The 18,781-nt window shown below is 40.2% G+C and overlaps 1 protein-coding gene across 5 annotated transcripts in view; it reads left to right on the forward strand.

Annotated features, from left to right (window-relative positions):
* CRK (CRK proto-oncogene, adaptor protein) overlaps positions 1-17,108 on the forward strand; it is a 33,763-nt gene extending 16,655 nt beyond the window's left edge. The window contains exons 3-5 of one of the 5 annotated variants that reach the window (XR_005212656.1): positions 3-155; positions 261-350; positions 4,141-4,267. Coding sequence is in view for 3 of the 5 variants with exons in the window: in XM_037808824.1 (XP_037664752.1) it covers positions 10,698-10,740; positions 11,736-11,856 (164 nt within the window). In the remaining 2 variants the exon portion in view is untranslated. Of the gene's footprint in view, positions 1-2; positions 351-4,140; positions 6,674-10,697; positions 10,741-11,735 lie in introns of those variants that run through there. The other 4 variants (XR_005212655.1, XM_037808824.1, XM_037808823.1 and 1 more) reach the window with 4 other exon arrangements.
* The last annotated feature ends 1,673 nt before the right edge of the window (positions 17,109-18,781 follow it).

Here is an 18,781-nt window from a genome sequence, read left to right on the forward strand (position 1 = left end):
AGAACCATGCATGCAGCATATCTGGATTAAAGGAAACCGAATCTGGCAGTTGTTGATTTCTTTCCTGTTCCATGGAAGGGACAGAAGCTAAAAAAGTTGTCACTTGGAGTTACACCACAAAGGAAATCACATAGTTCCCTAATATCTCCTGTGTAGTGAGTACCGAAAATTGCCATTTGGTTTCCGATTTCTTTTTCATGATTTCTGGAAATCATTGGTGAAGGGCAGCAGGGTAATTTATGATCCTGAACCAATTCTAGATTTGACTACATCTGCACCAGGATCATGACTGGCTTTGGGAACTACACAGAACTTGAGACAAACCAGTTTTCATCAGTGAAGAAACAGAGGTAACCACATTCTCTGCCCTTTACAAAGGTCTTCGTGATTTACATGCCAAGTTGCTCCTAAGAATATTGTGTGGGATGCGAAGGCTAAGGAACCAAGTTCCTCAGTGGTGAAAGAGGCATTATTGTCCCTTTCCTTTACCAGGAGTTAGTGAGTTCTGCCTCATTTAAAAAAAGGTTAACTACCTTGTAGTATTTCCTTTATAGAGTTTTTCATGTTTATTGGTGTCTGTCTTTAGGATTGTAACATTCGTGGGGCAAGTATTCGGTTTTGCTTCATCTTTGAAGTAGTACACTAAGCTTAAACTCAGATGCATCCCCCTCATCCTTACTGGTCTGGCCTTAGGAGTTATGATTTAGTGGGTTGTTGTCTAATAGGAGGAGAGGCACTAATCCTACATTTGTCTGTGAATTAGAGAAAGAAGTGCACGTACGACTAGAGCATCTTCTTCTTAGACTACCTGTTCCCTCCACCCCCACCTCTGGGGTTGGCAGCCACCCTTTCTTCGAAACTGTTGGAAATCTAGGGCCTCATGTAGTATCACAGATAGTCATGGTCTCCAGCTATGATCATGTTGCCTTTGGAACTTGTCTGTCCTTAGCCACAGGAGTCCCCATGTGCTTTGACCATTTGGGGAGAAAGACCCTATTGGGTACAAAAGGCTACTAAATGTATTATAATAAGGTCTTCCTCAAAGTATTTTTACTTCAGGGCCATTTTGGGCAGGTTTTAACCCAATTGACTGCTTTCAACTTCTCTTATATGTCCATTCAAAAATCAGAATCATTTCAGGGTCATGGCATGGCCTTTTATTACCCACAACATTTAGACCTCTCTGCCAAAAACCTAATCAACTTAGATTTCGGAATATGACACGGTTTTCCTGAGCCTTCCTCTGAAGGGTGGAACCAAGGGAGCCTATACATTAAAGATGGCTCTGGTATTGCTCAAAGATCTAGTTTGCACATAATTCCCACCCCCCTTGTAAAATTTTGCCTATTAGAAACCCCTACCCATTTCTCCCTTAGAACTCTGAAAGAAAAAAGGCCTGGGGGCAGATCAGCAGGTTTTGCCCTGCTTGTAGAAAAGCTGATGTGTTTCTGTGGTACTGGTACATTGCAGCCTACCCTTCACTTCTTAGAGCTATGTAGAACTACATGAGATGTGAGTTGAGATTTACTTTCAATGCCTAAAAATAAAGACAATGAAAAATTGAAAGAAAATAGATGTGTTTAAAAAAAACTAGATTTTGATATCAAGCAAAATGGTAGACTAGATATCTTGTAGAACCATCTTCTGCAAAACACCTAGAAAAGCTGGATTAAATATAACAAACATCCTTTTCGCTTTTTTTATTGAGGTATAAAATCATTTGGTGTAAAATGCACTAATCTTAAGTATACAACCTAAGTTTTTTCATATGGGCACACCTGGGTGAGAACCACCCGGATGAAAATATAGAATATTTCCAGTACTCTAGAAGGTTCCCTCATGTCTCTTGTGTGTGTTTTTAATATCAGTAAAATAATAGGTCAAGCTATGACAGATACTAGGCATGTTTCCAGGGAACTCATCGATCAGCTTGAAACAACGTGGCCCCTTATTCCTCACCTGAAGGGGAACCTAACATGAGTGGCAATTAGATTTTTTACATGAGCAGCATACACATCCCTTCAGACATTCTTCTCTTTCTTAATATCACAGACTTACTGATATTATACTGGATCTAGCTACCAGAATAGAACTTTGTATGACATGAGTATTTAACAGATAGTACAAGTAAATACCAAAAATGTGGGAAAAGAAGTACATTTGATGGGTTGACCTTAGCACAGCAAATGACTACCAGCAAAGAGGCATTAATTTCAGTGACGTGTGTAAGTGTGGGCATGCACGCATGTGTGTGTGTGTGTGTGTGTAGGGAAGGGAGTCAAGGGTAGCTGACAGGTCATAAATAAGGAGAAGCTACTAAGGAGTAGTCAAATATCATGGGGCTGGTGTCAAGCCTACCTTCTTGCAGTACAACAAGATTTTTTAAAAGGAAACAAGTGAGGTAAAGTCTGGGAACTAGGCTTGTGAATAAAGGAAGAATTAAATCCTGAAGACTATTTTTACTAGCAAGCAAAACTTCAGTTGATGTGCTAGTTTTTCTCCCCCCAAAGGGTGTATGAAAATCTTTGCTTTTTGTGGTTAGCCTGTGCCAGTGTCAGGAACTATGAATTGGAAAATTGCTGGGAATAAGCATTAGACCCCTAGTGCCCAATAAGGATTGGATCTGCTTGTAAGAATGGTCATTCAGTATCGTCTTTTCCTGTCCTCCCCCTTCATTGTCAGCCTTAATCTTCACAATATCAGCAGATCAAGCTTCTGCTTTTTCTCATTCTTGTATGTAATATTCCCTAGTTTCTATTGTCCTTTTCTCAGCTTCCTATGACCCACACAGACTCTTTAAGCCTGTGTTAGACACAATATTTCCTTTGTGTGTAAGATTAAACTGTTTCTAGAGGAGACTCTGGACCTGGAATTGAGTTGGCTTTGGCCAGTAGTTGGCTAAGAGACATCCTCAGGAAACCCCTAGAACTCTGGAAGCATAATTTGAAAGTTCCTGGCGTAGTAGAAAGAGCATAAATGAACTTTGGAGCTAGACAGTCCTGGGCTCATATCCCAGTCCTGCTACTGGCTATGTGACCTCAGGTATATCATGTAATCATTCTAACCTCAGTTTTCTCATCTGTAAAATGAGAACAATTCCTGTTTGCAGGGGTATTACAAGGACTGGAAAATAATTTATATAAAATACACTCTACAGTACTATATAGTAGTTCAACAAATAGTTATTAATGTAATAAAACAAAATGAGCAGTTATACTTAGAAACTACTTGTGCATTCAGAGCTCAGATGTTGATAATTAAAGGATTGTCAGCATTTTTTAGTCCAGTGACACTTGAGGCCTTACCTCACCATCATTCAATATTTTGTTGCAGGGATGAATCCATTCATCAGACTGATCTTGTCTTAAGTTTCATAGCAGGATAGAGTTATATCGTCTATTGTTAAAACTTTATATTTGATGTCACAACAGGCGACTTTTTATATAAAACAGAAGCATAAACTTGGTAGTTTTGTTTATTTTTTGTTTCCTCACTCTGTAATTAATAGGTGCCAAGTAGCTTTGATGGAGCAATGAGGTCTTGTTGGGGGTGGGGGCGACAGTCAAGTAGAGCTTGCTGAAAAGGGTGGGAGCTTTGTAGGGAGCTGATGGGATGTGCAGTTTTGGCCTATTCCTGCCCAAGTGGGAAAAGGCTTGCTTTGGTAGGGACCCGGATGGCTTCTCATGATTGCCATCTGCTGTACAAGCAATGGCAGGCCAGGATGTGTACTGGAGTAGGCAGGGGCATTGTGCTGCTGCTGCAGTGTGCCATTGAGGGCCTGTGGGACAGGCAGGAAGGGAAGGCTGGTGGGTACAAAGAAGAGGACTAGTAGCTCACTCTAGATGGGATTGTATATTCCAGAAACACTTGAGATTTTCAAAAAGTACATTTTCTAGAGTCCTTTCTACTTTCTGTCCTCTCTGTTTTTCCGCACTGCTATAAGCACTTCTTCCTTCTGCCTGCATTAACTATAAGTAATCAGTCTGGTGGCTGGGGCTGGGGAGGCAGCAAATAGCCATATTTCTGTAATGACAGCCCTAGAGTAATCACATGAGCAGGGTATGCCTAACCAGAGAATGGAGTTTTTCAGCTTGCATTCTTAACTGGAAATAAAGTGCTCTCCTTATTCTCCTCCTGCAGGTCGGTGAGCTGGTAAAGGTTACGAAGATTAATATGAGTGGTCAGTGGGAAGGGGAGTGTAATGGCAGACGAGGTCACTTCCCATTCACACATGTCCGACTGCTGGATCAACAGAATCCCGATGAGGACTTCAGCTGAGTATAGCTCAACAAACAGTTTTGCTGACAGATGGGAACAATCTTTTTTTTTTTTTTTTTTTTTTAACCCAACTGCCATCTATACAATTTTCTTACAGTTGTCAAAAGCAGTCTAGTTTATATAAGCATTCTGTTACCTGTGATCTTTTTTAGACTCAATTCCTAGTCTTATTCACCATATTCAGGGTACGAAACTAGAGGGCTTGTGTGTTAACTTCTGAATTGGCAATTTTAGGTGGCAGTGGCTATGCCTGTATGTATGAGAAGGGATAGGTGTCTTGCCTCCTTTCTCTCAGGCAGTGAAATTCAACCTGTGGAAAACTGATGGACAGGAGGGGAGTGTTGGGCACTGCTTACCCTGATTTACACAAAGGTTTTGCTTTTTTTTTTTTTTTTCATTCGGAAACCATACTGTCAAATGGCAATAGACTGTTCTCTTCCAACCCCATGAAGTAATCATGCACCATGTGAATAGTACCCAGTGGGATTGCTTTTTCATTTATAGAACATGACCATTGTATGACTCATTCTGACATTTCAAATCCTGAGAATTCTGAGGACACTACTAGAGGCATTTGTCTTTCTTCCCAGTCAGTGCTTCAACTTTTTCTTGGGATTCTTTCAACCTTTGTTTTTCTTTCCCCCAAACCTACAAGGAGGTTAACTCTTAAGATAAGTGAGTATGTATTTTCATTCCAGATGAGAAGCAGAATGTGCAGAGCACTTTATTCAGTGCGTAGCTTTAAGCCAGTATTGGATTCACTAAGTGGACAGCCAAATGCCCAGCTCTCTGCCTTCCCCCAAGGGGTCATAGTAGGTTCACACTGCTACAGAAGTTGAATAGACTCCTAGCTGACAGGATCCAGTAGAGCCATTTCTCCTGAGTGCCAGTATCCTACTAGGGGACTTGAAATTCTTAAATTCTACTTGGAGTGGAAGGACCAATCACTTAGAGTATTCCCTAGAAGGTTTTGGGCCAAATTCTACCCTCTGCTTTATGTGCAACTTGTGTAAAAGTCAAGTTAGAATTACATGAGTTTGGGGGTAGGGTTAGTGCTTTGAAATTTGTCTGAACCAATCATGAATTACTTATGTATTATTTGTTTCACATGGCCAGAGTAGTGCTTGAAGTACAGTATAAACTGCCTTCATTTTTGGCTTCCCCTTTTTTTTTTTTTTTCTTTTTTTTTAAGAGTGTTCAAGTTTAGTTTACAAACTCTTTTAAGAGTGGAATGGTTCATATATAGTGTCAGGTGCTCCAAAGAATAAACTTCTGAGACCAAAAATGATCTAGGCTTATTTATACTACAACATAAAACTTTCAATGTTAATTTCCAAATCAGAAAGGCACTTATTGGTCTGTGAGGTGGTATGACCAATAGAAACACCTTATATTTTGCTTTGGACCTCATTTTAGAAAAGTAATTTACTTTTCTAATTGTTTTGCATAGGTTAATATAACTTTTTGTTCTTTGGACATTTAGCAAATCATGGTATCCCAGTGACTAGCACAATGCCTGGCATACAGTTGGTGTGCAGATGTTTGGGGAGTGCAGAAGCTTGTTAAATGGCACAGAGAAGCCAGCTGGCACAAGAGTACATAAATTACCACAAGCAAACTAATGAGTTGACACTAATTTAATATATTTTTACCTCACACTAAGGTAATGCTTGATAAAGACATTAAAATTTGACTTTTGAAATGTTAGCACAGCGCTATGCACAGTGGGTGCTCAATAATGTTGAATGAACAGATTTGCAATAATAGACTTAATTCTCTCTGCTCTGTTAATTTTCAGTTAGAGCATTAATACTGTAAAATCCAAATACACATTAAATCTCATTTTCCTTGAGAGTATGGTATCTAAAATATTTGAAGAGAAACCTTGTCACAACTGATTTGAGTGTTTGTGTTTCCTTTTGCCTTTGCCTTTGATATTGGCTTGTAATGTCTTTTCATCATATGTAATATTAGTGGAACATACAACTCTACCTAAATCATAAGAATTTCTCATGATCGGTTGTTCAGAGCTATTACATGAACTGTTGGATTGGATTTGACTGTTTGTGGCAGTTGTGGAACCTCAAGAAATCAAAGGACTTTTTTAAAAGTGTCTTCCAAAAGCAAATGCTGAATCCTATTCAAATGCCTATGTACATTGTCACAGAGCAAAGTAAACTGAAATTGGCTGCTATATTTTATATAATCATTTCTGCAAAAGCCCACTTTTGGGATACTAATATTTGACATGGTTAATTCTTATTAATTTGTTGGAATTGTTTATTGTTAATAATGCAAATAGATAATTTTTAATTATCCTCAAGTAACATTTCACTATTAATGGTTTGAAATGGGTGATAAGCAAACCAATTTGAAATAAAATATGAACATGTGCCATTGTATTATAACACTATACACTTTCTTGACAGTTAAATTTTTTTTAAATGTGGTGGGGTTTTTTGTTTTTTGTTTTTTGTTTTGTTTTGTTTTGTTTTTGGTAGCATGTATTGTATATGTTTATAGTATATGTAGTAAATAAAAATATGGCCAAATGTTTGGCTTGGTGATCTTTTGGAGAAAGTAATCTTTAAATATTTTTCATAGAAAAGTTAAATCTTAGGGAGCTTAGGGAATAGGAGGTATGTGCCTTAACAGCCTAAGAATAATCACATAATCAGATAAAGAAACAATTGTACACACTCTGTGGTTGGTTGTTAAAGGTGGGATTAATCATTGGTGATGATTTGAAGGGTGTCAAGAAATCATGAAATGCTGATTTGAGAGGACCATAAGAAGAATCTTTATATGAAGATCTGGAAGCTGGAATTATGAGGACAAACTTGTCCAGAAATGGGTATACGTGGGTGTAACAAAAAACGAGGATGTGGTAGGGGTCTTTGTAAAGCAAACAAGTTTTTAAGATGTTAGTGTAGAAACCAGTGGAATTTCTTCTGTTTATGTAAGTAGCACATGTTCAGTCTAGATTATTTAGGAAATCCTCCCAGCTCTCTTTCCCCTCTGCAAAGAAAAGATACAATGTTACTGTGTTTTCTCAAAGCGTATATATAGACAGACACACATAGGCAATTTATACCTAAAAGTTAATATTTTATATATATAGTTTTGTGTCCTTTGGGTTTTAAAATGTAAAGCAAAAGCTGTGCCACTTAATTATCCCTGGACCCAGAATATAACATCTAGTCAGTACTATAGGTATACCAGTATGTCAACTCAAGAATTAAAGGAAACAACTCCAAAGGGAATCAACTTCTGTTAATACACACTTAACAACAAGGTGATGTAACTATGTTTCAACTTTTTAGCATGAACAATAAACTGCCCAAATCTTGTTTTAACATGTTGAGTGTTGGGCTCCTTTACATAGCCTGGAGCACTCATACTGGCTGTCATTTTTTGTGACCTTCAGACTCTCCCTCTTTCAGGTGTGAAGAGAGGAGAGGGTCCCTCCATAGAAGAAAATGTGAAAATGGACCTCCTCCTAAGTTTGGGAGAAGGAGAGACTAAGAATTTATAGCTCACTGCCACACTTGTCCCGAAGCAAAAAAACGGGGAGATGAGGTGGGGAGCAAAGAAGAACTTGCCATCAGGAAGTGACATTCAAAACAAAAGCAGTGGTTGAGAATTCACCAGGAATACAGGAGGAGAGCAAGCAGAAATAAATGCACATCCAGGCTGACTTTTGGTCAAGAGGATGCTTCTGATGTTATGTGGTTGGCCTGATTTACTTAGATTTTGGGCCTGAGTTGAAATCCTAGCAAAGTTGGTACTCAGTAATGGTGGCTAAATGGTCAAATGTAAATTGGCTTTGGGTAGATCTCTTCTTTCTTCCCTCTTCAAATAGGGGAGATTTTATACATTTTTACTTCCTGGGAGTGGGAAAGAGAAGGATAATTGTATATTAGTCATGGTGAGGATAGAATTATTCAAAGCCACCTCTATTCCCTTTGGAGTTTCTAGCCTCATTCAGGGTGGTGGGATAGGTTAGCTATTCCAAGATTGTAAGTACCAACAAGGGAACTAGGGAAGTGGAGCCTTGAGATAAGCTCTAAGATGGGCTCCTTTCTCCTTTATTCCAGTAAAGTGTCCTTGTATTGAGAGTGGGAAATAGTTTGGTACTATATCAGGGTATAGTAATACTGTTGAATACCTCTGGGCTGCCTTAGGGTCTTTTGAGGTGCAGGATAGAGTTGCTTTGCCATTTGTGCAGGTTTCTGTGCTGACAGTGCTGTCTCACTCTTTCTTCCTAGGTCCCCAGCTTGACTCCATGGGTTTCCATGAGCCCCTCATAGCTGGAGTCCCTTATGCAAAGCATTGGCTACTTTGGCTGGTGTTGCCACAGTGTCAATGATTGCTTATAAGTTTATAGCAACCCTAACCTCATATATCATACTTTTTTATAATTTTGTATTTTGAGAGTAACACATTGAAATCAAGAATACTTCTAGTGTCCTAGGAAGGGGCTACTTTAAATGTGAAGTCTTAATTCATTATCACCAAAGAGGGATTTGGCTCCATATTTTGTTGACTGGTTAGCTGTCAGGACTGGGTACTACAGCAACTAGGGTTTTGATCAAATTAAAACAGTTCTAAGTTCTTAAGTGTTCTGGTTTGCTAATGCTGCCGTTATGCAAAACACCAGAAATAGATTGGCTTTTATAAAGGGGTCTTATTTGGTTAAAAAGTTACAGTCTTAAGGCCATAAAGTGTCCAAGATAAGGCATCAACTACAGGTACCTTCACTGGAGAAAGGTCACTGGCATCCGGAAAACCTCTCTTAGCTGGGAAGGCACGTGGCTGGCATCCGCTTGCTCCCAGGTTGCATTTCAAAATGGCTTTCTCCAAATGATGCTCTTGGGGTGTTTTGTCTTCTCTTAGCTGCAGCTCTTCCAAAATATCACTCTTAGCTGCTTTGAGGTCCTTCTGTCTGTGAATTCCCTTGTACTACTCCAGTGATCCAATTAACACCCACCCTGAATGGGTGGGGTAACACCTCCATGGAAATTATTCAGTCAAACATTTGACTCACAGTTGATTGAGTCACATCTCTATGGAAACAAAGGAGCCCAATCTAATCAGCACTAATAGTCTGGCCTCACAAGATTGCATCAAAGAACATGGATTTTTGGGGGACATAATACATCCAAACTGGCACTATAGAATAGACTCTGCCCTTGTGAATCTTACATTCTAGGAGAAAAGGAACAAAAACTGTATCCATAACCCTCACATGGACCCCTGGTGGCTCTCTAAAAATAAGTGGTCAGTCAAAGTCACCAGACACAACTTGGTGAGTAATTAGTACCTTTTGGTGAGTGACCAGTAGAAAAAGGCAGCCCTTCCTCTGTTGTTGCAGCTCCATGCCAGGCTCATGGCTTGAGAAGTACAGGCTGGAGTGTGGTTTGGATTTCAGCCCTCAGGTGCCACCTCCACATAGTACTCTGTAAATAATAGCTTTAATTGTTGTACTTAATGTTCTGGTTGGCTGCCATGCATAAGCTTCCCTCTCCCCACATCCGGTTCATCACCAGGTCCTGCCAGGTCCTCCCCCACAGTGTTCCCTGTCCCACATTCTTATGCCTCCACCATCACCATTCAGACAGCCATTGTCCATTTTCTCCAATCTGTTCATTAGAGAGCAACCAGGATGAGCTTTCCACAAGACAAGCATGATTATGGCACTCCCTTGCTTAAAACCTTTTAATGGCTTCCTCTTGACCATAAGTTACAATCCGCATTCCTTAAACTGGCCTATATTGCGGTGCTGCCCTTTCCTGCACTCAGTGTTGTTCTCTCTGCTCCTGGCAGGCTTTCCTTTCAGCTTTTCAGACGGGCAAGCCCTTTCCCATTCTGAGAACTCCCTGCTAATTCTGACTGTTGGTTCCAGCTTAAATGTCACTTCCTCAGAGTTGCCTTCCCTGAACTCCTAAATCTCCTTTATCATATCTCATTACATCATTTACCTTCACAGTGCTCCTCTCAGATTGTAATAATATATTTCTGTGATTATTTAATTCCATTTCCTCCGTTAGACTGAGCTCAGGAGTTGAGGGAAGGAGCAACATCTAATTTGACCCATTACATCCCCGAAGCCCAGCACTGGACCTGGCTTGCAGCAGACAATGGTTATTTGTTGTATGAATAAGGTTTTCTCAAAAGGTTGTGAGTGCTGGGAAATAGAGAGGGCAAGTTCTCCTGCCTGAGCAGAAGTTCTTAGCTGCTTTCCCTAGCACCCCTGTGCCTGTGTGGGTTCATTTTAACGTTGGTCAGAGTAAAACCTATTTAGGCAGGTCCTTCTGTTGCGGAAACAGCAAGTGCTTTTCAAAGACCAATCTCAAGGCTTTGGGGGCCTCCAGTATTGTGATGAGCCCTGTGGCCATGTTCCTTTTCCTTTTCCACAGAAGGGGATTGCTGGACTGCTGAGAGGAGAGATATTCATACAAGGTAGATTATTCACCAGTTGTATCTCACTTTGTATTTCTAGCTTTAGCCATACTTTTCAAAAAGACAGAATCCCATTACCAAAGATGTCAAGATTACTAAATTGCTATTGTAATGGAAGTTGCTCAGTATATCCCAAACACTATTCCAAGGAAATACCTCTTACCTTGTTATCATTTAGGTCTTTCAGTATTATAGACCCCATAGGCAGCAACTCAAGAATGCAACTAACATGGGTTGACTCCTGTGACTTCTCTCTGTGCATAATGGTTAAGGGTATGACCCCATCCTGTCAAGATGAGTTGGAAGTAGAGAGGAGAGATGGCTTGAGTCTGGGGCCCAAATCCTTTTAGGAGCCTGTGATACAACAAGAAAAAAGGAGAAAGCCAGATCTCATCCACAAAAAAAGAATGTAATAAGAGGAAGTGGCTTATTTAAATTCTTTGGTCACATCTTTTCTCCCACTAGAATCAAGTGCTTCCTCTACTTTCACTTTTTCTTTTGAACAAAAAAATTGCCCCCGTTTCTCATTTCCCTTGTTAGGCATACCTGTGGGATTAGATTTATGTCTGAACCAGCTAGTTGCTTCTTGTTCCTCAGCAAGCTCTGCCATATGATCAAGGGCACTCTTTTTGTTGTCATGGCTACCAACAATTTGTATAAGGAAAAACTGGAGGAAAACATTTGTTGTTTGGAATGACTTGTGGTAAATTTCATCATAATGGAAAGATAAATACCAACTTGATGGACTTGCAACTATAATTTGGAACAAACAACAAAATGGACTTTTCTTATTACTTTTAGTGAGATTGATTTGATAGGTATTACTTTTGGCTACCAAAACTGCAATATCTAGAGAAAAGAATGAATGTGATGTTCTTTAATTCTGTCCTTGATCACGTTTCCAGTAGCAGTGAGGATGTGGGGTGTGAGAATGGCTTGTGTGCCTGTTCATCTAAAGCGAAGGTTATTAATCTAGAATTTTTTTTAACCCCTAGGGGATCCACAGATAGGCCTCATGAGGGGGATGGCAGCGATTGCTCTCTCAAATCCATGTGCTCTTCTTCCTGTGCACTCTGCTTGACTACGTTTCCCAGCCTCCTTTGCGGTAACACGTGACCATGTGACCAAGTTCCAGCCAATGGACTGTGTGCAGAAGTGCCTGCACCACTTCCCAGGCCTGGCCTATAGAAACCTCCCACAGGTGCTCCTCCATGCTCTTCCCTTCCAGCTGGCTGGTACAGAGGTGACACCCAGGGCAGAGCCTTCATTTGCTTGAGCCCTGAGTCACTGCATGGAAAAGGGCTTCTTCAGCTTGGTGACTGGTTTGGTGAGCAGGAAACCAATTTCGGTTCAACCATCATACGTTGTAAGGTATACTTGTTATTGTAGTTAGCCTACTCTGAATAATAGAATGGGGTTGAATTAAACAGATGAGAATTTAACCAACTGGCAGTTTGTTAGAACCATAATGATGCCAAAGCTTTGTAGAAATCAGTAACATACTTCAGGCACTTCCAATAAGCAACTGATAATTTTTTAGGATAAGTATGACCCATGCAATATCTAAAATTCAAAACTGGGCATTTTGTATTTTTATTTCTTAAATCTGGCCTGCCCATAGAGAAACCCTGCTTTAGGGTTGTTGCTCTTTCCTGCAGGGTAGTTCTTTCCGAGGCAGAAGCAATCTATACCAGGACAGCTGGGACCACCCAGCTCATTCCATACCTTACATTCCTTTCATCTGTGTAACTGCCCCAAGTTTAAGTCCAGCCAGTCATTTATCATCTGGTTTGTGAGACATCCTTAAACTAGTCTCGGTTTTCTCTTCCTAGTCTCTTACTGCTCCCCATCATCCTCATGTGTACCCACTTCTGGACTTTATTCTGTAACACTCTTGCCATCCTGTTCTGCTGCCTATCCACCTTATTTACTGTCATCAACCAACCTCCCCCTCCTTTAGTAATGATTTTAATATCTGGCTGACAGTCTTTTCCCACCCCAAGGCCTGCTGTCATCTGGGATGGACCCACTCATTAACTTGGCTTCTCGTCTTTTTGATTACCTCAGTTCCATTCTCTGGTCTGTTACATGCCTAGAATCTTAAACATTCTACTCGCCAACCACTACCTTCTAGCCTTCTAGTTGTCTCACTGTTTTCCCAGTGCTTTTGTTCTTCAATCCAGAAGTACTCTAATCCCTATACTCCTCAACTACAGCCTCCTCCTGTCTTTCCTGTTTTTTTCAAGTTAGATAATAAGCAAATATACACAATAATATCAGGTCTTAGATATATCCAGCTGCCTATTGGATGTGTCCACTTGGATATTCTGAAGGCACCTCAAACTCAGCATATTCCAGACTGAATTCATCAACCACCCCCTCCCCAATCTGCTCTTCCTCCAGGTTCCTTATCTCAGTGTCTGTCAGCCAAAAACCTGGGTGCCATCCTTTATTTCTTCCTCCCTTCCATTATCCTATTTCTAGTCATTCACCAGGTCCTAACACCTCAGCATCCAGTATCAGTCCACTTCTCTCCATCCCCATTGCTGCTACCTTAGTTCAAGTTGCCAACATTTCTCATCTGAATGAGTATCAGTTGCCTAACTGGTCTCCTTGCGCCTAATTTTGGCCCCTTCAATCCTTCCTCCACACTATAGCCCTTGTGAGCTTTCTGTAGTTCATATTAGCTTATATTCTCCATCAGATGTCTAAACACCCTGCAAAAAAGATTCAGAGATCTTAATGTTCTAATTCTTGCTTCCTCTTCTACCTTATCTCTCCTTACTCTCCCTTCTAAGCTCTGGGCTCCACCCATACTGAATTTCTTCCCCTTTCTTTACCTGATCCATCTATTCTCCCCTCTGGGCTTTTGTACAGCCTGTGCCTCTAACTGCCTCACCTTCCCCTACCTCACCTTCAAATATCTGTCTTATCTGATGCCCTAATTTGGGTTAGGTGCCTGTCCTATGTATTCCCTAGCAAAATCTGCTCATTGTTGTAACATCACACTGAACTGAAATTGATCATGCACGTATTCCTCCCAAGACCAAGACTGTATTCGTTGTTCTATTTCCAACATTTAGCCAGGTCTTGACAGTCTAGATATGCAGGGGATGTGTTTTGAACAAAAGAATGAAAAAAACAGGATAGGTGAGCTAGAGATAATAAAAAGCCAAGTGGGAGTGGTAGGCAGTATTAATGCGGAACTTAATAAAGGTACTGTATTTTCCTACAAAAGAAATACTTATTTAGTGGTTTAAATAAACAATCATTTATTTATCTTACAATTCTGAAGATTAGCAGTTTGAGTTGGGCTCAGCTGGGCGGTTCTTCTGGTCTTGGCTACACTCATTCATCTAAGGTCAGGTGCTAAGTTGGCTGGGGGCTGACTGGTCTTTGAATGGCCCTCAGTTGACAGTTTATCTCTGCTTCATGTGGTCCTTCCATCCTCCTACAGGGTGACCTGTGCTAGTTCTCAGGGCCATTGCAGGATTCCGAGAGAGCAGGCAAAATAACACAAGGCCTCTTAAGGCCTAGCTTTGGAACTGACACATCATCAATTCCGCTACACTCTCATCAATCAAAGGAAGTCGCAAGGCCAGCCCAGCGACAAGGGGTGAGGAAATACACTCCACCTCTTTATGGGAGGTGCCACAAAGTCACAATGCAAAGAGATACAGATATAGGGAGAGTGAAGGATTGTGATGTTTTTTTGAACTGTCTATACAGACATCCCATAATAAGCAAAGAAACTGGTTGATTAAAAATTGTGATTCTTCTGGGAAGGGTTATCATTGGATGAGTCAACATCCAAATGCTTGTAGTTTTTCTTCTTTATTTTATAGCTTGGAAAATTTGAATGTCAAGCATGGTTTTTAGCCCTAACAGCAGATGGTCCATGGGAACTATTTGAGAAGGAGGCACATGGGAGAAGACCTTCATAGATGAAAAGACTTTGACAGTAAGCTTCATAAAGGAAGGGATTGTGTCCACTTTATTAACTTTCATTTGCAAAGTGTCACATGATTAGCACTTGGAAAACACTCAGCAAATATTTGTTGAAGGAAGAATAGATAATGGTTCAACCAAACCTCTATTTCCTATCGCAGAGGAGGTTGTGAAGGAGAACTGAATGTCTGGCCTTGCCATCTGTGCTGCCACATGTGGATGTGCAGGTTATGCCGGACACAGGGTATGTGGTGAGGGAAGAGCAGAGCTGAAATCCAGTCTGTTCTCTGCTCCCCAAGCTGTGCCCTGGGGACTGGCTTTGTCTGCCTGGAGGAGGCATCTTTTTTAAATGGAAACAAAGGCACATTTTTCTTGCCAAGCAGTGAGCCTCCAGGGCTGCATCTGCTGAAAAGGGGCCCATTTTTTCTGAGTCTCACAAAATTTCCCTATGAGCTACCAGGGCCCTGCTACTTATTCCACCTACAAGTAGCAGAGAAGCGGTTACCAAGGAATGAGAGATGGCATAGAATGCACAAAGCAAGAAAACAAAGTGAACTAGAGGCACAGTTCTTTTTCTTTTTTTTAATTGTGAACTTTAGCATACATACATAACAGTGGTAACTTTCAAAGTATGATTTCACAAGTTGTTAGCAAATTTCAAAGAATGTCATGGGTCACAGTTCCACAACTTCAGTAGAGGCACAGTTCTTAAAGGTGGATCATGATAAATGAAGGAAGGATTGAGAGAAGTGGGAGCAAGGAAAAAAAAGACAGTGAGGTTAATATGTCTGAATTGACTTCAGAAGCCAACTGAGAGTTGACAGAGATCAGAACACTGAAGTGGACAAAATACAATTTGTTTCTAGAAAAGGCAAATCTATACACAGAGAGTAGATTAGTGGTTGCCTAGGACTGGGGGTAGGAATAGAGAGTGACTCTGACTATAAATAAACGCAAAGTTTCTTTTTGGTGTGATGGAAACCTTCTAAAATAGATTGTGGTGATGGTTGTACAACTCTGTAAATATACTAAAATTCATTGAATTATACCCTTTAAATGGGTGGGTTTTATGTAAATTATATCTCAATAAAGGTATTTTAAAAATAGTATCACTAAAAGTGGACAAGACATTGTGTGCCTCTGATGTGATGCAACAGGAAGTTCACAACAAGCACCATCTTGAAGCATTCTGGCCAAAAAGAGTTGAACATGACTCTAATCAAGCTATCAGTTTTAAGGAAATATGGAGAAGAAAGGAAGAAGTTAAATTAACACCTCGAGGAAGCAAAGAAATCCAGAATGTGAGATTGTCTGTAAGACAAATGGCCCAGTTTCCTCTCAGATAACCAAAAATGACAAGAAAATGAAAAAGGACAGGGAGGAGGATCCTGTTGTGGACAAAAAGAGACTTAAGAGACCTATCAGCTGATGCTCTGTGTGAACATTGTTTGTGTCTTGATTCCAATAAACCAGCTGGAAAAAGAGACAACCCTGGGAAATTGAACATGGGCTGGATATTAGCTGATACTAAAAATAAATGTTAACCTTACTGAGTGTAATAATGATATTGTGGTTATATTAAAATATTTAGTGATACTGTGTTAGAATAGTGGTTCCTCAAAGGTTTCCATACCCTAATCCCCCAAACCTGTGAATATATTTACACTGGCAGAAGGGGACTTTGCAGATGTGATTGAGTTAAGGACCTTGGCAAGGGTTGTTATCCTGGATGATCCAGGCTGCGCCAATGCAATCATAAGTGTCCTTAAAAGAGAGACACAGGGTTGGCCAGAGTCAGAAAAAGATGTGACAATGAAATGAGAGGTTGAAATGAGAGGCTGTGAAGATGGAGGAAGAGGCCACGAAGCAAAGATGCAGGCAGCCTCTAGAAGCTGGAAAAGCAAGGAAACAGATTCTTCCCTAAAGCCTCAGGAAGGAATGCTCCCCTGTCGACATCTTGATTTTAGGTCTCCTGACCTCCAGAACTGTAAGATAAAAAATTTGTGTTATTTTAAGCTCTTTAGGTTGTGGTAATTTGTTACAGCAGCAGTAGGAAATTAATACAAATATCTTCATGAAACTAAATTATTTTTTTAGCATAAATTTTCAGGAGTAAGACTACTGGGGTCATGGCTAATACTCCATTTTAAAACATTTGGCTTTTCAAAAGGGTGTTTATCAGTTGTCAATACGATCAGCAGAAGTAACCTGGAAAGCACAGACCATGATTCAACTCTCCCTCCACCCAATGTTTTAGTAGGTTTAAAAGTATGTCTTATTCACAACTATTCACTAGGATAGCCATAGCAAAATACGGAAAATAAATGTTGGTGAGGATGTGGAGAAAGTGGAACAATTATGCATTGCTGGTGGGAATGTAAAATGTTACAGCTGTTGTGGAAAACAATTTGGCAAATCCTCAAAAATTTAAACATAGGTGTACCAGCAATTCCACTTCTAGGTATATGCCCAAACTAATTGAAAACAGGGACTCAAACAGGTACTTGTACACTAGTGTTCATAGCAGCATTATTCTCAATAGCCAAAGGTGGAAACAACCCAAGTGTTCACTGACAGATGAATACATAAACAAAACGTGAAACATACATATAATGGAATACTTACTCAGCCATAAAAAAAAAAATGAAGCTCTGATACCTGCTACAACATTGACGAACCTGAAAACGTTATGCTAAGTGAAATTAGCCAGACACAAATGTTATATGATTCCACCTTATACTAGAACAGGCAAATTCATAGGGAAGGAAAGTAGATTCGAGGTGACCAGGGGCCAGGAGGAAAAAGAATGGAGAGTTATTTTTTTAATGCAATTTTATTGAGATATATGCACATACCATACAATCATCCAAAGTGAACAATCACTTGTTCACTGTATTACTGTATAGTTGTGCATTCATCATCACAACTTTTGAACATTTTCATTAAGCCAAAAAAAAAAAAAAAAAAAGAGTAAAAAAATACACCCAAATCATCCCATGGCCCCTGTCTCTGTTTGCTAATACTGCTGTTATGCAAAATACCAAAAAATGGATTGGCTTTTATAAAGGGGGTTTATTTGGTTACAAATTTACATTTCTGAGGCCATAAAAGTGCCCAAACTAAAGCATACACATGAGGATACCTTCACTGAAGAACGACCGATGGCATCTGGAGCACCACTGTCAGCTGGGAAGGCACGTGTCTGGCGTCTGTTGTTGTCTGTTGTTCCTTTGTTCCCCAGTTGCATTTAAAAGTGGTTTTCTCCAAGATGTCTCTGGGTCTCTCTTAGCTTCTCCGGGGCAAACTGGGCTTCACCTCTTAGCTTAGCATCTCCAAGCATCTCCAAGCCATCAGCAAGTGTCTGGGTCGGTGTTGGCAGTTAAGCTTTCTTAAATATTCCAGTGAACTAGTCAAGACCCATCTGGAATAGGCAAAGCGACACTCCATGGAAATGATCTAATCAAAAAGGCATCGCTCACAAAATGGGATTAAAGGATGGATTTTGTGGGGGACATAATATATCCAAATCTGCATAGCCCCCATACTCCCTCACCCCATTATTCATTTACTTTTTTGTCCCTGTTTTTCTACTCTTGTCCATACATTGGATAAAGCGAGTGTGAGCCACAAGTTTTCACAATCCCATGGTCACACCATATAAACTATATAGTTATACAATCATTTTCAAGGATCAAGGATACTGGATTGCAGTTCAACAGTTTCAGATATTTCCTTCTAGCTATTCCAACACACTAAAAACTAAGAAGGGATATCTTTACAATGCATAAGAATAATCCCCAGAATGACCCCATTTGAAATCTCTTAGCCATTGAAACTTTATTTTGTTTAATTTCTCTTCCCCCTTTTGGTCAAGAAGTCTTTCTCAATCCCATGATGCCAGGTCCAGGCTCATCCCCAGGAGTTATATTCCACGTTGCCAGGGAGATTTACACCCCTGGGAGTCATGTCCCACATAGGGGGGCGGGCAATGAGTTTACATGCCAGGGAATGGAGAGTTATTGCTTAATGGGTGCAGAGTTTCTGTTTGGGCACGATGAAAAATTTTGGAAATAGTGGTGATAATTGCACAACA

The sequence above is a fragment of the Choloepus didactylus genome, chromosome 18 (assembly GCF_015220235.1).
Source record: "Choloepus didactylus isolate mChoDid1 chromosome 18, mChoDid1.pri, whole genome shotgun sequence".
NCBI classification, from domain to species: domain Eukaryota; kingdom Metazoa; phylum Chordata; class Mammalia; order Pilosa; family Megalonychidae; genus Choloepus; species Choloepus didactylus.